The sequence below is a fragment of the Oncorhynchus mykiss genome, chromosome 21 (assembly GCF_057628025.1).
Source record: "Oncorhynchus mykiss isolate SJ-2025 chromosome 21, ASM5762802v1, whole genome shotgun sequence".
Classification (NCBI taxonomy): Eukaryota; Metazoa; Chordata; class Actinopteri; order Salmoniformes; family Salmonidae; genus Oncorhynchus; species Oncorhynchus mykiss.
Window position 1 is genome coordinate 56,993,352 of NC_143042.1, and position 23,556 is coordinate 57,016,907.

Genomic DNA, 23,556 nt, shown 5'->3' on the forward strand with positions numbered 1-23,556 from the left:
GTGGTGTCAGTACCCCCAGTTTTCCACAGCAGCAGATAAGTCCTAGCGAGAGACTTGACCTGAAAAAGTGAGATTTGATCTGAAAAAGTGAGACGACCTGAAAAGAGACACGACCTGAAAAAGTGAGACTTGATCTGAAAAAGTTCAGATCAAGTCTCACTTTTTCAGGTCAAGTCTCTCGCTAGGACTTATCTGCTGCTGTGGAAAACTGCCCTTATAAACTATGAGGTGTGTGTGTGCGTGTGCGTGCATGTGTGTTGTACAGAACACATGTTGTACTGTTTTAGTGTGTCTCTTCTCTCCAACTCTTGATGCAGTACTGACTTCGGTACAAATACATGTATTTTTCCTTTGAAATACAAGGTGCACTTGATTTAGTGTCCAGGGCATTGATGTACCTTACTGTGGTGGTTTGTGTCTGGGAAGTACACAGAGGCAGAGCACACGTTTCCCCAGTCACCGATGAGGTCACAACCAGGGTTACCTAGGAGACGGGACAGACGTTAGACGTGATGGCGTCACAACCTGATTATGGACTAACAGAACAGAGTGAGGGAGAGATGAGAGAGAGTGTGACGAAAGAGGGGTACAGAGCGAGGGTAGCTCCGTAGTGACATCTAGCGGCCATGGATAAACACTAGAGCATTTTATTTCCCGTACCCATAATAAACGATGCCAATGTCCAGCAGGTTGGTTCTATTAACTGGGATTGTGGTGGAAACACGGTAGTGTGAGGGGTTGATTTATAAAATGATCCGCTAGTGTTGTTGTTTTTTTCACGTCCACTCCCTGCTCACATAGGAGGTAACTGAACTGACCACCTGACCTAATGATGCCGTAAGGATGGTAGCTCTGGTCCACGACGTTACTGCGCATTTCTCCACCACTAAGCTATAGTAATGCCTGATGTCCACCAGATGTATGTGCGTTTTGTTGTGCTGGATGTCTAGCCCGCATTTTCCGTACAATTAATTTGAAAATTAATTACTTCCGCCGGATCGCAAAGAGTTTGATGCGTCCGGTGGACGTGAGGCATAACAGGCAGTTAACGCCCTGGACCAGAGCTATAAGGATCGCTGTAACGGTTTGTTGCAACGTGGGCGTCAACATGGAACCACACGCGCTATTATTTGACACCGATGTCCATTTCCGTTCCATGTCGCGACCAAATCGTCTCGGGACGCGGTAATCGGTGTATTCTCTGGTTTTCTTCTACACTCAGAGGTGGGTGAAACTAGAATAACATATTAGAAGCTCTTGTGAATTTTAATGGATGAAACGCAACGTTGCTTGGCTACAACGCAGGGACAGATAATGTCTATTCAGAAAAGCTGAGGTTATTCATGATTTTGGGCAAAGACAATGTTACAGCAATAACGGAAGGATGCTTGTCAGGCCCTAGAGGTTTATCACTGTAGCCACGGGAGTTTAGGCTACTGGCGTCATCATTTCTGTTATTTTGTCAACAAAGGCCACCCCATTGACATGCAGTGATAGTAGCCTGTAGGTTAGTGTATGTTAGTGACACAGTGTTGTGTTTAGGAAACAGCTCCAGTAGATATAGCCTGTAGGTTAGTGACACAGTGTTGTGTTTAGGAAACAGCTACAGTAGATATAGCCTGTATGTTAGTGACACAGTGTTGTGTTTAGGAAACAGCTACAGTAGATATAGCCTGTAGGTTAGTGTATGTTAGTGACACAGTGTTGTGTTTAGGAAACAGCTACAGTAGCTATAGCCTGTAGGTTAGTGTATGTTAGTGACACAGTGTTGTGTTTAGGAAACAGCTACAGTAGATATAGCCTGTAGGTTAGTGTATGTTAGTGACACAGTGTTGTGTTTAGGAAACAGCTACAGTAGATATAGCCTGTAGGTTAGTGACACAGTGTTGTGTTTAGGAAACAGCTACAGTAGATATAGCCTGTAGGTTAGTGACACAGTGTTGTGTTTAGGAAACAGCTACAGTAGATATAGCCTGTAGGTTAGTGTAGGTTAGTGACACAGTGTTGTGTTTAGGAAACAGCTACAGTAGATATAGCCTGTAGGTTAGTGTAGGTTAGTGACACAGTGTTGTGTTTAGGAAACAGCTACAGTAGATATAGCCTGTAGGTTAGTGTATGTTAGTGACACAGTGTTGTGTTTAGGAAACAGCTACAGTAGATATAGCCTGTAGGTTAGTGTAGGTTAGTGACACAGTGTTGTGTTTAGGAAACAGCTCCAGTAGATATAGCCTGTAGGTTAGTGTAGGTTAGTGACACAGTGTTGTGTTTAGGAAACAGCTCCAGTAGATATAGCCTGTAGGTTAGTGACACAGTGTTGTGTTTAGGAAACAGCTCCAGTAGATATAGCCTGTAGGTTAGTGACACAGTGTTGTGTTTAGGAAACAGCTACAGTAGATATAGCCTGTAGGTTAGTGTATGTTAGTGACACAGTGTTGTGTTTAGGAAACAGCTCCAGTAGATATAGCCTGTAGGTTAGTGTAGGTTAGTGGCACAGTGTTGTGTTTAGGAAACAGCTACAGTAGATAGCCAACGCCCACCCATCCCATTCCCTCCTAGTCCTTCAGTTCTAAACCCGAACATAACTCAACAGAAGCGAACTAACCGAACGAAACCGAACGGAACGGAACCATGCCGTGTACGTGTGGGAACTGGAGACGGTGGATCCGACCTCTCGTGGTCTGCCTCTATGTAGCTCTGCTACTCGTGGTTCTGCCGCTGTGTGTCTGGGAACTACAGAAGTCTGAGGTGAGACAGAACAAGTGGAACATCTGCCTTTCATATAATTAGTAACTATTGCTCTCACATCTGTTAAAGTCTATATGGTGCAACTGACACCTGTCAACGTTGTTGTGTTATTCTCCTCAGTACTCGGCTTCGGTGTTATGGTATAGCCTCATCATTTTTGACTGTACAGATGGATCAAAGCCGGAGGATGCTGTTGTTGCACAGATGTGTTCATTTATAAATGGTATCTCCAAGTAAAGCCTGGTTATGTGTTTCAGGTGGGGAGCCACAGTAAAGCCTGGTTATGTGTTTCAGGTGGGGAGCCACAGTAAAGCCTGGCTCTGTGTTTCAGGTGGGGAGCCACAGTAAAGCCTGACTGTGTTTCAGGTGGGGACCCACAGTAATGCCTGACTCTGTGTTTCAGGTGGGGAGCCACAGTAAAGCCTGACTCTGTGTTTCAGGTGGGGACCCACAGTAAAGCCTGGTTCTGTGTTTCAGGTGGGGAGCCACAGTAAAGCCTGGTTCTGTGTTTCAGGTGGGGAGCCACAGTAAAGCCTGGCTCTGTGTTTCAGGTGGGGAGCCACAGTAAAGACTGGCTCTGTGTTTCAGGTGGGGAGCCACATTAAAGCCTGGCTCTGTGTTTCAGGTGGGGACCCACAGTAAAGCCTGGCTCTGTGTTTCAGGTGGGGAGCCACAGTAAAGCCTGGCTCTGTGTTTCAGGTGGGGACCCACAGTAAAGCCTGGCTCTGTGTTTCAGGTGGGGAGCCACAGTAAAGCCTGGTTCTGTGTTTCAGGTGGGGAGCCACAGTAAAGCATGGTTCTGTGTTTCAGGTGGGGACCCACAGTAAAGCCTGGTTCTGTGTTTCAGGTGGGGAGCCACAGTAAAGCCTGGTTCTGTGTTTCAGGTGGGGACCCACAGTAAAGCCAGGCTCTGTGTTTCAGGTGGGAAGCCACATTAAAGCCTGGCTCTGTGTTTCAGGTGGGGAGCCACAGTAAAGCCTGGCTCTGTGTTTCAGGTGGGGAGCCACAGTAAAGCCTGGCTCTGTGTTTCAGGTGGGGAGCCACAGTAAAGCCTGGTTCTGTGTTTCAGGTGGGGAGCCACAGTAAAGACTGGTTCTGTGTTTCAGGTGGGGAGCCACAGTAAAGACTGGCTCTGTGTTTCAGGTGGGGAGCCACATTAAAGCCTGGCTCTGTGTTTCAGGTGGGGACCCACAGTAAAGCCTGGCTCTGTGTTTCAGGTGGGGAGCCACAGTAAAGCCTGGCTCTGTGTTTCAGGTGGGGACCCACAGTAAAGCCTGGCTCTGTGTTTCAGGTGGGGAGCCACAGTAAAGCCTGGTTCTGTGTTTCAGGTGGGGAGCCACAGTAAAGCATGGTTCTGTGTTTCAGGTGGGGACCCACAGTAAAGCCTGGTTCTGTGTTTCAGGTGGGGAGCCACAGTAAAGCCTGGTTCTGTGTTTCAGGTGGGGACCCACAGTAAAGCCAGGCTCTGTGTTTCAGGTGGGAAGCCACATTAAAGCCTGGCTCTGTGTTTCAGGTGGGGAGCCACAGTAAAGCCTGGCTCTGTGTTTCAGGTGGGGAGCCACAGTAAAGCCTGGCTCTGTGTTTCAGGTGGGGAGCCACAGTAAAGCCTGGTTCTGTGTTTCAGGTGGGGAGCCACAGTAAAGACTGGTTCTGTGTTTCAGGTGGGGAGCCACAGTAAAGCCTGGCTCTGTGTTTCAGGTGGGGACCCAGAGGAAAGCCTGGTTCTGTGTTTCAGGTGGGGAGCCACAGTAAAGCCTGGCTCTGTGTTTCAGGTGGGGAGCCACAGTAAAGCCTGGCTCTGTGTTTCAGGTGGGGAGCCACAGTAAAGCCTGGCTCTGTGTTTCAGGTGGGGAGCCACAGTAAAGCCTGGTTCTGTGTTTCAGGTGGGGAGCCACAGTAAAGCCTGGCTCTGTGTTTCAGGTGGGGAGCCACAGTAAAGCCTGACTGTGTTTCAGGTGGGGACCCACAGTAATGCCTGACTCTGTGTTTCAGGTGGGGAGCCACAGTAAAGCCTGACTCTGTGTTTCAGGTGGGGACCCACAGTAAAGCCTGGTTCTGTGTTTCAGGTGGGGAGCCACAGTAAAGCCTGGTTCTGTGTTTCAGGTGGGGAGCCACAGTAAAGCCTGGCTCTGTGTTTCAGGTGGGGAGCCACAGTAAAGACTGGCTCTGTGTTTCAGGTGGGGAGCCACATTAAAGCCTGGCTCTGTGTTTCAGGTGGGGACCCACAGTAAAGCCTGGCTCTGTGTTTCAGGTGGGGAGCCACAGTAAAGCCTGGCTCTGTGTTTCAGGTGGGGACCCACAGTAAAGCCTGGCTCTGTGTTTCAGGTGGGGAGCCACAGTAAAGCCTGGCTCTGTGTTTCAGGTGGGGAGCCACAGTAAAGCCTGGTTCTGTGTTTCAGGTGGGGAGCCACAGTAAAGCATGGTTCTGTGTTTCAGGTGGGGAGCCACAGTAAAGCCTGGTTCTGTGTTTCAGGTGGGGAGCCACAGTAAAGCCTGGTTCTGTGTTTCAGGTGGGGACCCACAGTAAAGCCAGGCTCTGTGTTTCAGGTGGGGAGCCACATTAAAGCCTGGCTCTGTGTTTCAGGTGGGGAGCCACAGTAAAGCCTGGCTCTGTGTTTCAGGTGGGAAGCCACAGTAAAGCCTGGCTCTGTGTTTCAGGTGGGAAGCCACAGTAAAGCCTGGCTCTGTGTTTCAGGTGGGAAGCCACAGTAAAGCCTGGCTCTGTGTTTCAGGTGGGGAGCCACATTAAAGCCTGGCTCTGTGTTTCAGGTGGGGAGCCACAGTAAAGCCTGGCTCTGTGTTTCAGGTGGGAAGCCACAGTAAAGCCTGGCTCTGTGTTTCAGGTGGTGAGCCACAGTAAAGCCAGGCTCCGTGTTTCAGGTGGGGAGCCACAGTAAAGCCTGGTTCTGTGTTTCAGGTGGGGACCCACAGTAAAGCCTGGCTCTGTGTTTCAGGTGGGGAGCCACAGTAAAGCCTGGTTCTGTGTTTCAGGTGGGGAGCCACAGTAAAGCCTGGCTCTGTGTTTCAGGTGGGGAGCCACAGTAAAGCCTGGCTCTGTGTTTCAGGTGGGGAGCCACAGTAAAGCCTGGCTCTGTGTTTCAGGTGGGGAGCCACAGTAAAGCCTGGTTCTGTGTTTCAGGTGGGGAGCCACAGTAAAGACTGGTTCTGTGTTTCAGGTGGGGAGCCACAGTAAAGCCTGGCTCTGTGTTTCAGGTGGGGACCCACAGTAAAGCCTGGTTCTGTGTTTCAGGTGGGGAGCCACAGTAAAGCCTGGCTCTGTGTTTCAGGTGGGGAGCCACAGTAAAGCCTGGCTCTGTGTTTCAGGTGGGGAGCCACAGTAAAGCCTGGCTCTGTGTTTCAGGTGGGGAGCCACAGTAAAGCCTGGTTCTGTGTTTCAGGTGGGGAGCCACAGTAAAGACTGGTTCTGTGTTTCAGGTGGGGAGCCACAGTAAAGCCTGGCTCTGTGTTTCAGGTGGGGACCCACAGTAAAGCCTGGTTCTGTGTTTCAGGTGGGGAGCCACAGTAAAGCCTGGCTCTGTGTTTCAGGTGGGGAGCCACAGTAAAGACTGGCTCTGTGTTTCAGGTGGGGAGCCACATTAAAGCCTGGCTCTGTGTTTCAGGTGGGGACCCACAGTAAAGCCTGGCTCTGTGTTTCAGGTGGGGAGCCACAGTAAAGCCTGGCTCTGTGTTTCAGGTGGGGACCCACAGTAAAGCCTGGCTCTGTGTTTCAGGTGGGGAGCCACAGTAAAGCCTGGCTCTGTGTTTCAGGTGGGGAGCCACAGTAAAGCCTGGCTCTGTGTTTCAGGTGGGGACCCACAGTAAAGCCTGGTTCTGTGTTTCAGGTGGGGAGCCACAGTAAAGCCTGGCTCTGTGTTTCAGGTGGGGAGCCACAGTAAAGACTGGCTCTGTATTTCAGGTGGGGAGCCACATTAAAGCCTGGCTCTGTGTTTCAGGTGGGGACCCACAGTAAAGCCTGGCTCTGTGTTTCAGGTGGGGAGCCACAGTAAAGCCTGGCTCTGTGTTTCAGGTGGGGAGCCACAGTAAAGCCTGGCTCTGTGTTTCAGGTGGGGAGCCACAGTAAAGCCTGGCTCTGTGTTTCAGGTGGGGAGCCACAGTAAAGCCTGGCTCTGTGTTTCAGGTGGGGAGCCACAGTAAAGCCTGGTTCTGTGTTTCAGGTGGGGAGCCACAGTAAAGCATGGTTCTGTGTTTCAGGTGGGGACCCACAGTAAAGCCTGGTTCTGTGTTTCAGGTGGGGAGCCACAGTAAAGCCTGGTTCTGTGTTTCAGGTGGGGACCCACAGTAAAGCCAGGCTCTGTGTTTCAGGTGGGGAGCCACATTAAAGCCTGGCTCTGTGTTTCAGGTGGGGAGCCACAGTAAAGCCTGGCTCTGTGTTTCAGGTGGGGAGCCACAGTAAAGCCTGGCTCTGTGTTTCAGGTGGGAAGCCACAGTAAAGCCTGGCTCTGTGTTTCAGGTGGGGAGCCACAGTAAAGCCTGGCTCTGTGTTTCAGGTGGGAAGCCACAGTAAAGCCTGGCTCTGTGTTTCAGGTGGGGACCCACAGTAAAGCCTGACTCTGTTTCAGGTGGGGACCCACAGTAAAGCCTGGTTCATAGCTGGAGTGTTTGTGTTCATGACCATCCCCATCTCTCTGTGGGGCATCCTGCAACACCTGGTACACTACACACAGCCTGAGCTACAGAAACCCATTATCAGGTAGGAACACACCTGGTACACTACACACAGCCTGAGCTACAGAAACCCATTATCAGGTAGGAATACACCTGGTACACACCTGGTACACTACACACAGCCTGAGCTACAGAAACCCATTATCAGGTAGGAACACACCTGGTACACACCTGGTACACTACACACAGCTTGAGCTACAGAACCCCATTATCAGGTAGGAACACACCTGGTACACACCTGGTACACTACACACAGCCTGAGCTACAGAAACCCATTATCAGGTAGGAACACACCTGGGACACTACACACAACCTGAGCTACAGAAACCCATTATCAGGTAGGAACACACCTGGTACACACCTGGTACACTACACACAGCCTGAGCTACAGAACCCCATTATCAGGTAGGAACACACCTGGTACACACCTGGTACACTACACACAGCCTGAGCTACAGAAACCCATTATCAGGTAGGAACACACCTGGTACACTACACACAGCCTGAGCTACAGAAACCCATTATCAGGTAGGAACACACCTGGAATCAAATCCCTTAAGGTATCAAGTATTTATAAATGGTAGGAGACCAGATACCACTGATCCTCTCTGTTGTGTGTTTACAGGATCCTGTGGATGGTACCCATCTACAGTGTGGACAGTGTAAGGGGACACTTTTATTAACATTTGATTATAGTAATACTGTTATAACATATCAATCTGGTTGAAGACCTATCACTGCAGAATAGAACTATGGAACACTAGACTAGAACACAGAGAACTATGGAACACTAGACTAGAACACAGAGAACTATGGAACACTAGACTAGAATACAGAGAGCTATGGAACACTAGACTAGAAAACAGAGAACTATGGAACACTAGACTAGAAAACAGAGAACTATGGAACAGTAGACTAGAACACAGAGAGCTATGGAACACTAGACTAGAACACAGAGAACTATGGAACACTAGACTAGAACACAGAGAACTGTGGAACACTAGACTAGAACACAGAGAACTATGGAACACTAGACTAGAACACAGAGAACTATGGAACACTAGACTAGAAAACAGAGAGCTATGGAACACTAGACTAGAACACAGAGAACTGTGGAACACTAGACTAGAACACAGAGAACTATGGAACACTAGACTAGAAAACAGAGAACTATGGAACACTAGACTAGAACACAGAGAACTATGGAACACTAGACTAGAACACAGAGAACTATGGAACACTAGACTAGAACACAGAGAACTATGGAACACTAGACTAGAACACAGAGAACTATGGAACACTAGACTAGAACACAGAGAACTGTGGAACACTAGACTAGAACACAGAGAACTATGGAACACTAGACTAGAACACAGAGAACTATGGAACACTAGACTAGAACACTGAGTCAGACATTCCATTGGTTTATAAGGAATGGCTGAACATTCTAAGTTCCATTGAGACCTCCGTATCTCTATGGTAACAGGATTAATTGAGGACGGTGTGGTGTTGTCACAAGGCTGGGCTGCTCAAATGGCAGAGTCAACACACACACACACACACGCACACACAGACCATTTATTTACATTGGTCACTCCATCAATCAATATGTGTTGGTTGAAAATAATGGACACATTTCTTTTGGTCGTTCCTCATCTATCAATTAAACTGCCTTTCTCTCTCCCCCTCCTCTCCGCCCCCCCTCCTCCTCCTCCCCTTGGACATCCGTGTACATTGGACTTCTTCTTCTTTAGTGGATCGCGCTGCGCTACCCCAGAATAGCCATCTACGTAGACACGTGTAGAGAGTGTTACGAGGCCTACGTCATTTACAACTTCCTCATCTTCCTGTTAAACTACCTCTCTAACCAGTATCCCAGTTTGGTGTTGATGCTAGAGGTTCAGGAACAACAGAAACACCTGCCACCTCTATGCTGCTGTCCACCATGGGCAATGGGAGAGTAAGTGAGGGAAGGAGGGAGAGAGAGAGAGGGAGAGAGAGGGAGGGAGGGGAGGGGAGGGGAGGGAGAGTTGGAGTGATAGAGGGAGGAGAGGGAGAGAGGGAGGGGAGGGAGGGAGGTAGGTGGGGAGGGAGAGAGGGGAGAGTTGGAGTGATAGAGGGAGGAGAGCAGGGAGAGATGGATGAACATGAATACAATGTCTTGATTGAATGATGGGATATGACTGATTGATGGTTGTGTTTGATTGATTGGCTGATGCATGTGACTGATGGTTGTGATTGATTGGCTGATGCATGTGACTGATGTTTGGTTGTGATTGATTGGCTGATGGATGTGACTGATGGTTGTGATTGGTTGGCTGATGCATGTGACTGATGGTTGGTTGTGATTGATTGGCTGATGGATGTGACTGATGGTTGTGATTGATTGGCTGATGCATGTGACTGATGGTTGGTTGTGATTGATTGGCTGATGGATGTGACTGATGGTTGTGATTGGTTGGCTGATGCATGTGACTGATGGTTGGTTGTGATTGATTGGCTGATGGATGTGATTGATGGTTGTGATTGGTTGTCTCTCCTCGGTCAGGGTGTTGTTGTTCCGCTGTAAGCTGGGGGTTCTACAGTACACCGTCGTCAGGCCCGTAACTACAGTGATAGCACTGTAAGTACAGCACTAACCAAGTAGTATATTATACATTACAAAATACAGAATAGGAAAGGTTGAGCAGGTTATAAAATGTTTATGATCCCCTCTCCTCCCCCCCCCCCCCCCCCTCTCTCTCTCTGTAGTGTCTGTCAGTTGTGTGGTGTGTATGACGAGGGAAACTTCAGCAACAGGAATGCCTGGACCTATCTGGTCATAGTCAACAATATCTCTCAACTGGTGAGAACTCACATCTGGTCCTAGTCAACAATATCTCTCAACTGGTGAGAACTCACACACCTGGTCCTAACCTGGTCCTAGTCAACAATATCTCTCAACTGGTGAGAACTCACACACCTGGTCCTAACCTGGTCCTAGTCAACAATATCTCTCAACTGGTGAGAACTCACACACCTGGTCCTAACCTGGTCCTAGTCAACAATATCTCTCAACTGGTGAGAACTCACACACCTGGTCCTAACTTGGTCCTAGTCAACAATATCTCTCAACTGGTGAGAACTCACACATCTGGTCCTAACCTGGTCCTAGTCAACAATATCTCTCAACTGGTGAGAACTCACACACCTGGTCCTAACCTGGTCCTAGTCAACAATATCTCTCAACTGGTGAGAACTCACACACCTGGTCCTAACCTGGTCCTAGTCAACAATATCTCTCAACTGGTGAGAACTCACACATCTGGTCCTAACCTGGTCCTAGTCAACAATATCTCTCAACTGGTGAGAACTCACACATCTGGTCCTAGTCAACAATATCTCTCAACTGGTGAGAACTCACACATCTGGTCCTAACCTGGTCCTAGTCAACAATATCTCTCAACTGGTGAGAACTCACACATCTGGTCCTAGTCAACAATATCTCTCAACTGGTGAGAACTCACACATCTGGTCCTAACCTGGTCCTAGTCAACAATATCTCTCAACTGGTGAGAACTCACACATCTGGTCCTAACCTGGTCCTAGTCAACGATATCTCTCAACTGGTGAGAACTCACACATCTGGTCCTAACCTGGTCCTAGTCAACGATAGATAAATATAAAGTGAAATCAACAATAAAACATTTATAGTAAACATTACACTCACAAACGGTCCAAAAGAATTAAGACATTTCAAATGTCATATTACACTACCGGTCAAACGTTTTTAGAAAACCGACTCATTCAAGGGTTTTCCTTTATTTTTACTATTTTCTACATTGTAAAATAATAGTGAAGACATCAAAACTATGAAATAACACATATGGAATCATGTAGTAACCAAAAAAGTGTTAAACAAATCCAAATATATTTGAGATTCTTCAAATAGCCAATTCTAAATAAATGACAGACAGTGTCACCAGAAAAACACCCCCACACCATCACACCTCCTCCGTGCTTACACAAATACACATACGCAGGTCATCCGTTCACCCACAACGGCGGTTTGAACCAAAAATCTCCAATTTGGACTCCAGACCAAAGGACAGATTTCCACTAGTCTAATGTCCATTGCTCGTGTTTCTTGGTCCAAGCAAGTTTCTTCTTCTTGGTGTCCTTTAGTAGTGGTTTCTCTGCAACAATTCAACCATGAAGGTCTGATTCACACTGTCTCCTCTGAACAGTTGATGTTGAGATGTGTCTCGTACTTGAACTCTGTGAAGCATTTATTTGGGCTGCAATTTCTGAGGCTGGTAACTCTAATGAACTTATCCTCTGCAGCAGAGGTAACTCTGGGTCTTCCTTTCCTGTGGCGGTCCTCATGAGAGCCAGTTTCATCATAGCACTTGATGGTTTTTGCGACTGCACTTGAAGAAACTGTAAAAGTTCTTGAAATGTTCCGTATTGACTGACCTTCATGTCATAAAGTAATGATGGACTGTCGTTTCTCTTTGCTTATTTGAGCTGTTCTTGCCATAATATGGACTGGGTATTTTACCAAATAGGGCTGTCTTCTGTATACCACCCCTACCTTGTCACAACAACTGATTGGCTCAAATGCATTAAGAAGGAAAGAAATTCCACAAATTTTAACAAGGCACACCTGGTAATTGAAATGCTGGTTGAAAGAATGCCAAGAATGTGCAAAGCTGCATTCCAGGTGACAAGGTACAAATCTGTCATTCTGCCCCTGAACAGGCAGTTAACCCACTGTTCCCAGGCCAGTTAACCCACTGTTCCTAGACCAGTTAACCCCCTGTTCCTAGACCAGTTAACCCCCTGTTCCTAGACCAGTTAACCCGCTGTTCCTAGACCAGTTAACCCACTGTTCCTAGGCCAGTTAACCCACTGTTCCTAGACCAGTTAACCCCCTGTTCCTAGACCAGTTAACCCACTGTTCCTAGGCCAGTTAACCCACTGTTCCTAGGCCAGTTAACCCCCTGTTCCTAGACCAATTAACCCACTGTTCCTAGACCAGTTAACCCACTGTTCTACTGTTCCTAGACCAGTTAACCCACTGTTCCTAGACCAGTTAACCCCCTGTTCCTAGACCAGTTAACCCACTGTTCCCCTGAACAAGGCAGTTAACCCGCTGTTCCTAGACCAGTTAACCCCCTGTTCCTAGACCAGTTAACCCACTGTTCCCCTGAACAAGGCAGTTAACCCACTGTTCCTAGGCCAGTTAACCCCCTGTTCCTAGACCAGTTAACCCGCTGTTCCTAGACCAGTTAACCCACTGTTCCTAGACCAGTTAACCCACTGTTCCTAGGCCAGTTAACCCACTGTTCCTAGGCCAGTTAACCCACTGTTCCTAGGCCAGTTAACCCACTGTTCCCCTGAACAACGCAGTTAACCCGCTGTTCCTAGACCAGTTAACCCACTGTTCTACTGTTCCTAGACCAGTTAACCCCCTGTTCCTAGGCCAGTTAACCCACTGTTCCTAGGCCAGTTAACCCACTGTTCCTAGGCCAGTTAACCCACTGTTCCTAGACCAATTAACCCACTGTTCCCCTGAACAAGGCAGTTAACCCGCTGTTCCTAGACCAGTTAACCCACTGTTCTACTGTTCCTAGGCCAGTTAACCCACTGTTCCTAGACCAGTTAACCCACTGTTCCCCTGAACAAGGCAGTTAACCCGCTGTTCCTAGACCAGTTAACCCACTGTTCCTAGGCCAGTTAACCCACTGTTCCTAGGCCAGTTAACCCACTGTTCCTAGGCCAGTTAACCCACTGTTCCTAGGCCAATTAACCCACTGTTCCTAGGCCAGTTAACCCACTGTTCCTAGACCAGTTAACCCACTGTTCCTAGACCAGTTAACCCACTGTTCCTAGACCAGTTAACCCACTGTTCCTAGACCAGTTAACCCGCTGTTCCTAGACCAGTTAACCCACTGTTCCTAGGCCAGTTAACCCACTGTTCCTAGGCCAGTTAACCCACAGTTCCTAGGCCAGTTAACCCACAGTTCCTAGGCCAGTTAACCCACTGTTCCTAGACCAGTTAACCCACTGTTCCCCTGAACAAGGCAGTTACCCCACTGTTCCTAGACCAGTTAACCCACTGTTCCTAGACCAGTTAACCCACTGTTCCTAGACCAGTTAACCCACTGTTCCTAGGCCAGTTAACCCGCTGTTCCTAGACCAGTTAACCCACTGTTCCTAGGCCAGTTAACCCACTGTTCCTAGACCAGTTAACCCACTGTTCCTAGACCAGTTAACCCGCTGTTCCTAGACCAGTTAACCCACTGTTCCTAGGCCAGTTAACCCACTGTTCCTAGACCAGTTAACCCACTGTTCCTAGACCAGTTAACCCACTGTTCCTAGACCAGTTAACCCACTGTTCCTAGACCAGTTAACCCACTGTTCCTAGACCAGTTAACCCACTGTTCCTAGACCAGTTAACCCACTGTTCTTAGACCGTCATTGAAAATAAGAATTTGTTCTTAACTGACTTGTTAAATAAAAAATAAAATAAATGAAGCTGGATGACAGAATGCCAAGAGTTTGCAAAGCTGTCATCAAGGCAAAGGGTGGCTACTTGGAAGAATATAAAATATAAAATATATTTGGATTTGTTTAACACTTTTTTGGTTACTACATGATTCCATACAATTGAATGAGTAGTTTTTCTAAAACGTTTGACCGGTAGTGTATGTCTATATACAGTGTTGTAAAATCACTGCGGTATTTCACCCAGTAGATATCGAAGTTTATCAAAATTGGATTTGTTTTCAAATTTTTTGTGGGTCTGTGTAATCTGAGGGAAATATGTGTCTCTAATATGGTCATACATTGGGCAGGAGGTTAGGAAGTGCAGCTCAGTTTCCACCTCATTTTGTGGGCAGTGTGCACATAGCCTGTCTTCTCTTGAGAGCCAGGTCTGCCTACAGCAGCCTTTCTCAATAGCAAGGCTATGCTAACTGAGTCTGTACATAGTCATGCTTACTCTGTCTCTCTCTCTCTCTCTCTGTCTCCAGTTTGCCATGTATTGTCTGGTGCTGCTGTATAAAGCCTTGAAGGATGAACTGAGTCAGATTAGACCCGTTGGGAAGTTCCTCTGTGTTAAAATGGTCGTCTTCGTCTCGTTCTGGTAAGAGAGGCAGGGATGCGTATTTTTAGTGAATCAAGAATGTCTAGTAGAACACATGGCCTGGCTTTTTCTGACTGTTGCTTAACGTTGTGTGAGTGCCTAGTTACCACAAACAAAAGGAGGAAGTCAACAATTCCCCTCACTCTCTCTTTCCCTCCCTCCCTCACTCTCTCTTTCCCACCCCTCTCCCTCACTCTCTCTTTCCCACCCCTCTCCCTCGCTCTCTCTTTCCCACCCCTCTCCCTCGCTCTCTCTTTCCCACCCCTCTCCCTCACTCTCTCTTTCCCACCCCTCTCCCTCACTCTCTCTTTCCCACCCCTCTCCCTCGCTCTCTCTTTCCCACCCCTCTCCCTCACTCTCTCTTTCCCACCCCTCTCCCTCACGCTCTCTCTTTCCCACCCCTCTCCCTCGCTCTCTCTTTCCCACCCCTCTCCCTCGCTCTCTCTTTCCCACCCCTCTCCCTCACGCTCTCTCTTTCCCACCCCTCTCCCTCGCTCTCTCTTTCCCACCCCTCTCCCTCACTCTCTCTTTCCCACCCCTCTCCCTCACGCTCTCTTTCTCACCCCTCTCCCTCGCTCTCTATTTCCCACCCCTCTCCCTCGCTCTCTCTTTCCCACCCCTCTCCCTCACTCTCTCTTTCCCACCCCTCTCCCTCACTCTCTCTTTCCCACCCCTCTCCCTCACTCTCTCTTTCTCACCCCTCTCCCTCGCTCTCTCTTTCCCACCCCTCTCCCTCACTCTCTCTTTCCCACCCCTCTCCCTCACTCTCTCTTTCCCACCCCTCTCCCTCACTCTCTCTTTCCCACCCCTCTCCCTCACTCTCTCTTTCCCACCCCTCTCCCTCACTCTCTATTTCCCACCCCTCTCCCACACTCTCTCTTTCCCACCCCTCTCCCTCGCTCTCTCTTTCCCACCCCTCTCCCTCGCTCTCTCTTTCTCACCCCTCTCCCTCGCTCTCTCTTTCTCACCCCTCTCCCTCGCTCTCTCTTTCCCACCCCTCTCCCTCGCTCTCTCTTTCCCACCCCTCTCCCTCAATCTCTCTTTCCCACCCCTCTCCCTCGCTCTCTCTTTCTCACCCCTCTCCCTCGCTCTCTCTTTCTCACCCCTCTCCCTCGCTCTCTATTTCCCACCCCTCTCCCTCGCTCTCTCTTTCCCACCCCTCTCCCTCACGCTCTCTTTCTCACCCCTCTCCCTCGCTCTCTATTTCCCACCCCTCTCCCTCGCTCTCTCTTTCCCACCCCTCTCCCTCGCTCTCTCTTTCTCACCCCTCTCCCTCGCTCTCTCTTTCCCACCCCTCTCCCTCGCTCTCTCTTTCCCACCCCTCTCCCTCACTCTCTCTTTCCCACCCCTCTCCCTCAATCTCTCTTCTCCACCCCCTCCCTCTTTCCATCTCTCCACTCTCTTTGTCTCCCTCCCTCTCTCTTTCCCTCCCTCCCTCACTCTCTCTTTGTCTCCCTCACTCTCTCTTTCCCTCCCTCCCTCACTCTCTCTTTCCCACCCCTCTCCCTCACTCTCTCTTTCCCACCCCTCTCCCTCAATCTCTCTTCTCCACCCCCTCCCTCTTTCCATCTCTCCACTCTCTTTGTCTCCCTCCCTCTCTCTTTCCCTCCCTCCCTCACTCTCTCTTTCCCACCCCTCTCCCTCACTCTCTCTTTCCCACCCCTCTCCCTCAATCTCTCTTCTCCACCCCCTCCCTCTTTCCATCTCTCCACTCTCTTTGTCTCCCTCCCTCTCCATTTCTCTCCCATCCCTCCAGGCAGGCAGTGTTGATAGCTATACTGGTGAAAGTCGGAGTGATCTCTGATAAACACACCTGGGACTGGGACAGTGTTGAGGCTGTAGCCACCGGACTACAGGTACACACACACACCTAACCCTCCCACACCCCAACAATACGTCTGTGTAGAGATGTTTCTAGCAGCTATAGCCCACCACTACAGCTATGAACCCACCTCTCTCTCTCCCTCCCTACTCAAGGACTTTATCATCTGTGTAGAGATGTTTCTAGCAGCTATAGCCCACCACTACAGCTTTACCTATAAACCTTACATACTGGAGGCAGAGGAGGGAAGCTGTTTTGACTCCTTCATGGCCATGTGGGACGTGTCTGACATCAGAGCAGACATCTCAGAGCAGGTCCAACACGTAGGTGAGTAGGGCGGGGCCACAGGATGCTAAACTATGTTCAATATTAGCTCAATGTTACCCAACAACAATGGATAGATGCTAACTAAACATTAGCTCAATGTTACCCAACAGCAATGGATAGATGCTAACTAAACATTAGCTCAATGTTACCCAACAGCAATGGATATATGCTAACTAAACATTAGCTCAATGTTACCCAACAACAATGGATAGATGCTAACTAAACATTAGCTCAATGTTACCCAACAGCAATGGATATATGCTAACTAAACATTAGCTCAATGTTACCCAACAGCAATGGATAGATGCTAACTAAACATTAGCTCAATGTTACCCAACAGCAATGGATATATGCTAACTAAACATTAGCTCAATGTTACCCAACAACAATGGATAAATGCTAACTAAACATTAGCTCAATGTTACCCAACAACAATGGATAGATGCTAACTAAACATTAGCTCAATGTTACCCAACAACAATTAATATATGCTAACTAAACGTTAGCGCAATGTTACCCAATGGATAGATGCTAACTAAACATTAGCTCAATGTTACCCAACAACAATTAATATATGCTAACTAAACATTAGCTCAATGTTACCCAATGGCAATGGATATTGTTAGGGTTGCGTCAATTCGAATCTGCTATCAGGATAAATATGACAATGAGTCACCGAATTGTATGCTATGTATTTTTTTTAATTAGCTAAGCAATAAGTGGTAAATGCAATTTCCGTATATACGGGCTCTCTGTCACACCTCGCAGGGCAAAACAGAGAACTGACTTGTTCCTGACAAAGTTATTATAATATACTCTTGACAGAAGTAGTTCCTGCTTCCGAGCCGGCCTATCAGAGTAGAGACTGGGCGTGGTTTAAACTCACCCAGCCTATCGTTAATTGTTGGCGCCCGAGCTGGTCCCAGCCCCCTAAGCGCTTCAGCGGTCAGTCGTGGTAGTTGTGTAGAATTATCAGACAGTTATCAGGCACCTGGCTCCTGTTATCTAACAAAAGACCGTTTGTTCTCGCAACACTACGTTCTGAATGTGCCCCCCCCCAACTCATTGCACAGTTTCTGTCTTCATGTTATTCTGTATTTTTCCATCATGAGAAAGGCCCGTGGCCCTGAAACTGTTAACAATGTCTCAAGTCAGCTATGTTGCATAACACATACATCCACACAAGCCAACAGCAGATAATATTCAATCACATATATGGTAACGGGCTATAGTGCATAACACAGAATCCTCATAATTTGCTAACTAAACATTAGCTCAATGTTACCCAACAGCAATGGATAGACGCTAACTAAACATTAGCTCAATGTTACCCAACAACAATGGATAGACGCTAACTAAACATTAGCTCAATGTTACCCAATGGCAATGGATATGCTAACTAAACATTAGCTCAATGTTATCCAACAACAATGGATAGACGCTAACTAAACATTAGCTCAATGTTACCCAACAACAATGGATAGATGCTAACTAAACATTAGCTCAATGTTACACAATGGCAATGGATATGCTAACTAAATGTTAGCCAACAGCAATGGATATATGCTAACTAAATAGTAGCTCAATGTTACCCAACAACAATGGATATGCTAAATAAATGTTAGCTCAATGTTACTCCAATGTCAAATGAATGTTGCTGTCAAGGTTGATCTGTACTTCAACAGCACCTGTCTGGGTTGACCTGTGTGTACTCTCTTTGTGTGTGTATTCTGTGTGTGTGCGTGTGTACTCTGTGTATGTGTACTCTCTTTGTGTGTGTGTGTGTGTGTGTAGCTACCACTAACCTGGTCCTGTCCCTGCGTAGTAACACCACCCCTCCCCCCTCAGGTCGGACGGTCCTGGGCAGACCCAATAAGATGTACTTTGGCTCCACCAGCCGTCCTGAACACACTGAACACACAGGTCTGTCTGGCTGTCCTGAACACACAGGTCTGTCTGGCCATCCTGAACACACAGGTCTGTCTGGCCGTCCTGAACACACAGGTCTGTCTGGCTGTCCTGAACACACAGGTCTGTCTGGCCGTCCTGAACACACAGGTCTGTCTGGCCGTCCTGAACACACAGGTCTGTCTGGCCGTCCTGAACACACAGGTCTGTCTGGCCGTCCTGAACACACAGGTCTGTCTGGCCGTCCTGAACACACAGGTCTGTCTGGCCGTCCTGAACACACAGGTCTGTCTGGCCGTCCTGAACACACAGGTCTGTCTGCCCGTCCTGAACACACAGGTCTGTCTGCCCGTCCTGAACACACAGGTCTGTCTGCCCGTCCTGAACACACAGGTCTGTCTGGCCGTCCTGAACACACAGGTCTGTCTGCCCGTCCTGAACACACAGGTCTGTCTGGCTGTCCTGAACACACAGGTCTGTCTGGCTGTCCTGAACACACAGGTCTGTCTGGCTGTCCTGAACACACAGGTCTGTCTGGCTGTCCTGAACACACAGGTCTGTCTGGCCGTCCTGAACACACAGGTCTGTCTGGCTGTCCTGAACACACAGGTCTGTCTGGCCGTCCTGAACACACAGGTCTGTCTGGCCGTCCTGAACACACAGGTCTGTCTGGCCGTCCTGAACACACAGGTCTGTCTGGCCGTCCTGAACACACAGGTCTGTCTGGCCGTCCTGAACACACTGAACACACAGGTCTGTCTGGCCGTCCTGAACACACAGGTCTGTCTGGCCGTCCTGAACACACAGGTCTGTCTGGCCGTCCTGAACACACAGGTCTGTCTGGCCGTCCTGAACACACAGGTCTGTCTGGCCGTCCTGAACACACAGGTCTGTCTGGCCGTCCTGAACACACAGGTCTGTCTGGCCGTCCTGAACACACAGGTCTGTCTGGCCGTCCTGAACACACAGGTCTGTCTGGCCGTCCTGAACACACTGAACACACAGGTCTGTCTGGCCATCCTGAACGCACAGGTCTGTCTGGCCGTCCTGAACACACTGAGCACACAGGTCTGTCTGGCCGTTCTGAACATACTAAACACACAAGTCTGTCTGGCCATCCTGGACACACAAGTCTGCCGGGTGGTCCTGAACACACAGGTCTGGCTGGCCGTCCTGAACACACTGAGCACACAAGGTCTGTCTGGCCGTTCTGAACATACTGAACACACAGGTCTGTCTGGCCATCCTGAACACACAGGTCTGTCTGGCCGTCCTGAACACACAGGTCTGTCTGGCCGTCCTGAACACACAGGTCTGTCTGGCCGTCCTGAACACACTGAACACACAGGTCTGTCTGGCCGTCCTGAACACATAGGTCTCTCTGGCCGTCCTGAACACACTGAACACACAGGTCTGTCTGGCCATCCTGAACACACAGGTCTGTCTGGCCGTCCTGAACACACTGAGCACACAAGGTCTGTCTGGCCGTTCTGAACATACTGAACACACAGGTCTGTCTGGCCATCCTGAACACACAGGTCTGTCTGGCCGTCCTGAACACACAGGTCTGTCTGGCCGTCCTGAACACACTGAACACACAGGTCTGTCTGGCCGTCCTGAACACATAGGTCTCTCTGGCCGTCCTGAACACACTGAACACACAGGTCTGTCTGGCCATCCTGAACACACAGGTCTGTCTGGCCATCCTGAACACACAGGTCTGTCTGGCTGTCCTGAACACACAGGTCTGTCTGGCCGTCCTGAACACACAGGTCTGTCTGGCCGTCCTGAACACACAGGTCTGTCTGGCCGTCCTGAACACACAGGTCTGTCTGGCCGTCCTGAACACACAGGTCTTTCTGGCCGTCCTGAACACACTGGTACATTATTAATACATTATAATTATTTCTTCATTTTATTTGAACGTTTAAAACATTTTATGCACTTTGAGATTATCTTGTAATGAAATTATTATTATTATTATTAGGTCTCCTGTCGGCTGCGTCCCAGGGAGGGTCAGAGCAAGACATCATCGTCGCGGAAACCGTCTCCGTCCCCGCCTCCCCTCTGTCGGGTCACTACCAGGGGCTAGGCCACACCCCAAAGCCACACTCTTACTCCGCCCCCTCCGGGTTCATTTCTTCTGATTGGGACGAGGACAGCGAGGAGAAACTATCGGAGACCGGTGCAGGGGTTTCGCACCCTGGTGCCATCGCTGGCGACACCCCCACCGCCGACATCAGTGCGAGGTGTGACTTCATTCGTGACATCTCAGATGGCGACGCGCCCAGTGACATCAGTGCTGACGTCACTCGTGACATCGTTGGTGACATCACTGGCCACGCCCTCATTGACATCGGTGCTGACGTCGTTGGTGACATCACTGGCCACGCCCTCATTGACATCAGTGGCGAAGTCCCCGGTGAAATGAGTGGTGACTTTACTGGTGACATCACTAGTAACATTACTTTTTGCACGTAGGAGGAGTGTTACTGGTCCAGAGTGTGTTCCTTCCTGTCTCGTGACTCCTCCCCTTCACCCTGACTGGCTGAGACACGCTGGCTTACTCCAAACCAATGTTTTTAAAGGGGGAGTGGACACAATTCAGAAAGAAGGGTTTAAACCAGCCAAGGAGAGTTTGAACACAGAGGAAGAAATGTTGGTGTTGTATTTGCCATAACAATAGATTCATTATAAATAACTTTATAAATGATGTTTATAAAACACTAATGTCAAGTTTGGCATAATAATGTGATATAATTATGTTTCGTTACTATAATTACTATTGTTTTAATATTTTGTAATTAATCATTTTTGGATAACAATGCTATTTTATTGGCCGTATTTTGTCATTATCCGTTTTATTAATTTATTTAACATATATTAATACATACAACAATTCAATACTATATATATATATATATATATATATATATACACTGCAATAGACTGAACTACAGCTAATCATTATTACAGGCATGTTACAGAAGACAATACACAGCCTACTCACGCCATAGCAGACCATGCTTCTATTCAGCAGTAGGATGCCATTGACTTGTCAGCTGATTTATTCAACGACCTTCTTCTGTTGTCTTGGTAATAAAACCATTATAAAACGTCATGGTGTCAGCTTGTCTGACTGGTGTTTACAACTTCCCCACAGTAGAATATCATGGTGTCAGCCTGTCTGAATGGTGTTTACAACTTCCCCACAGTAGAATATCATGGTGTCAGCTTGTCTGAATGGTGTTTACAACTTCCCCACAGTAGAATATCATGGTGTCAGCCTGTCTGAATGGTGTTTACAACTTCCCCACAGTAGAATATCATGGTGTCAGCCTGTCTGAATGGTGTTTACAACTTCCCCACAGTAGAATATCATGGTGTCAGCCTGTCTGAATGGTGTTTACAACTTCCCCACAGTAGAATATCATGGTGTTAGCCTGTCTGAATGGTGTTTACAACTTCCCCACAGTAGAATATCATGGTGTCAGCCTGTCTGAATGGTGTTTACAACTTCCCCACAGTAGAATATCATGGTGTCAGCCTGTCTGACTGGTGTTTACAACTTCCCCACAGTAGAATATCATGGTGTCAGCCTGTCTGAATGGTGTTTACAACTTCCCCACAGTAGAATATCATGGTGTCAGCCTGTCTGACTGGTGTTTACAACTTCCCCACAGTAGAATATCATGGTGTCAGCCTGTCTGACTGGTGTTTACAACTTCCCCACAGTAGAATATCATGGTGTCAGCCTGTCTGACTGGTGTTTACAACTTCCCCACAGTAGAATATCATGGTGTCAGCCTGTCTAATGGTGTTTACAACTTCCCCACAGTAGAATATCATGGTGTCAGCTTGTCTGAATGGTGTTTACAACTTCCCCACAGTAGAATATCATGGTGTCAGCTTGTCTGAATGGTGTTTACAACTTCCCCACAGTAGAATATCATGGTGTCAGCTTGTCTGAATGGTGTTTACAACTTCCCCACAGTAGAATATCATGGTGTCAGCTTGTCTGAATGGTGTTTACAACTTCCCCACAGTAGAATATCATGGTGTCAGCTTGTCTGAATGGTGTTTACAACTTCCCCACAGTAGAATATCATGGTGTCAGCCTGTCTGACTGGTGTTTACAACTTCCCCACAGTAGAATATCATGGTGTCAGCCTGTCTGAATGGTGTTTACAACTTCCCCACAGTAGAATATCATGGTGTCAGCCTGTCTGAATGGTGTTTACAACTTCCCCACAGTAGAATATCATGGTGTCAGCCTGTCTGAATGGTGTTTACAACTTCCCCACAGTAGAATATCATGGTGTTAGCCTGTCTGAATGGTGTTTACAACTTCCCCACAGTAGAATATCATGGTGTCAGCCTGTCTGAATGGTGTTTACAACTTCCCCACAGTAGAATATCATGGTGTCAGCCTGTCTGACTGGTGTTTACAACTTCCCCACAGTAGAATATCATGGTGTCAGCCTGTCTGAATGGTGTTTACAACTTCCCCACAGTAGAATATCATGGTGTCAGCCTGTCTGACTGGTGTTTACAACTTCCCCACAGTAGAATATCATGGTGTCAGCCTGTCTGACTGGTGTTTACAACTTCCCCACAGTAGAATATCATGGTGTCAGCCTGTCTGACTGGTGTTTACAACTTCCCCACAGTAGAATATCATGGTGTCAGCCTGTCTAATGGTGTTTACAACTTCCCCACAGTAGAATATCATGGTGTCAGCTTGTCTGAATGGTGTTTACAACTTCCCCACAGTAGAATATCATGGTGTCAGCTTGTCTGAATGGTGTTTACAACTTCCCCACAGTAGAATATCATGGTGTCAGCTTGTCTGAATGGTGTTTACAACTTCCCCACAGTAGAATATCATGGTGTCAGCTTGTCTGAATGGTGTTTACAACTTCCCCACAGTAGAATATCA

At 48.2% G+C, this 23,556-nt stretch overlaps 1 protein-coding gene across 3 annotated transcripts; it reads left to right on the forward strand.

The window, feature by feature from the left end:
- Positions 1-818: 818 nt before the first annotated feature.
- LOC110500820 (transmembrane protein 184C) lies at positions 819-21,736 on the forward strand. 3 transcript variants are annotated; one of them, XM_090213345.1, is made up of 12 exons: positions 819-1,224; positions 2,591-2,745; positions 7,326-7,456; positions 8,057-8,093; positions 9,186-9,391; positions 9,980-10,054; positions 10,183-10,276; positions 14,448-14,560; positions 16,317-16,416; positions 16,538-16,709; positions 18,558-18,632; positions 20,605-21,736. In XM_090213345.1, the coding sequence occupies exons 2-12, from the start codon at positions 2,629-2,631 to the stop codon at positions 21,096-21,098; spliced, it is 1,614 nt and encodes a 537-aa protein (XP_090069471.1). In that variant the 5' UTR covers positions 819-1,224; positions 2,591-2,628; the 3' UTR covers positions 21,099-21,736. The 3 variants fall into 3 exon arrangements, with proteins under 3 accessions (XP_090069471.1, XP_090069469.1, XP_090069470.1); XM_090213343.1 differs by having other exon boundaries at positions 820-1,224; positions 18,504-18,632; XM_090213344.1 differs by lacking the exon at positions 819-1,224 and having other exon boundaries at positions 2,477-2,745; positions 18,504-18,632.
- The last annotated feature ends 1,820 nt before the right edge of the window (positions 21,737-23,556 follow it).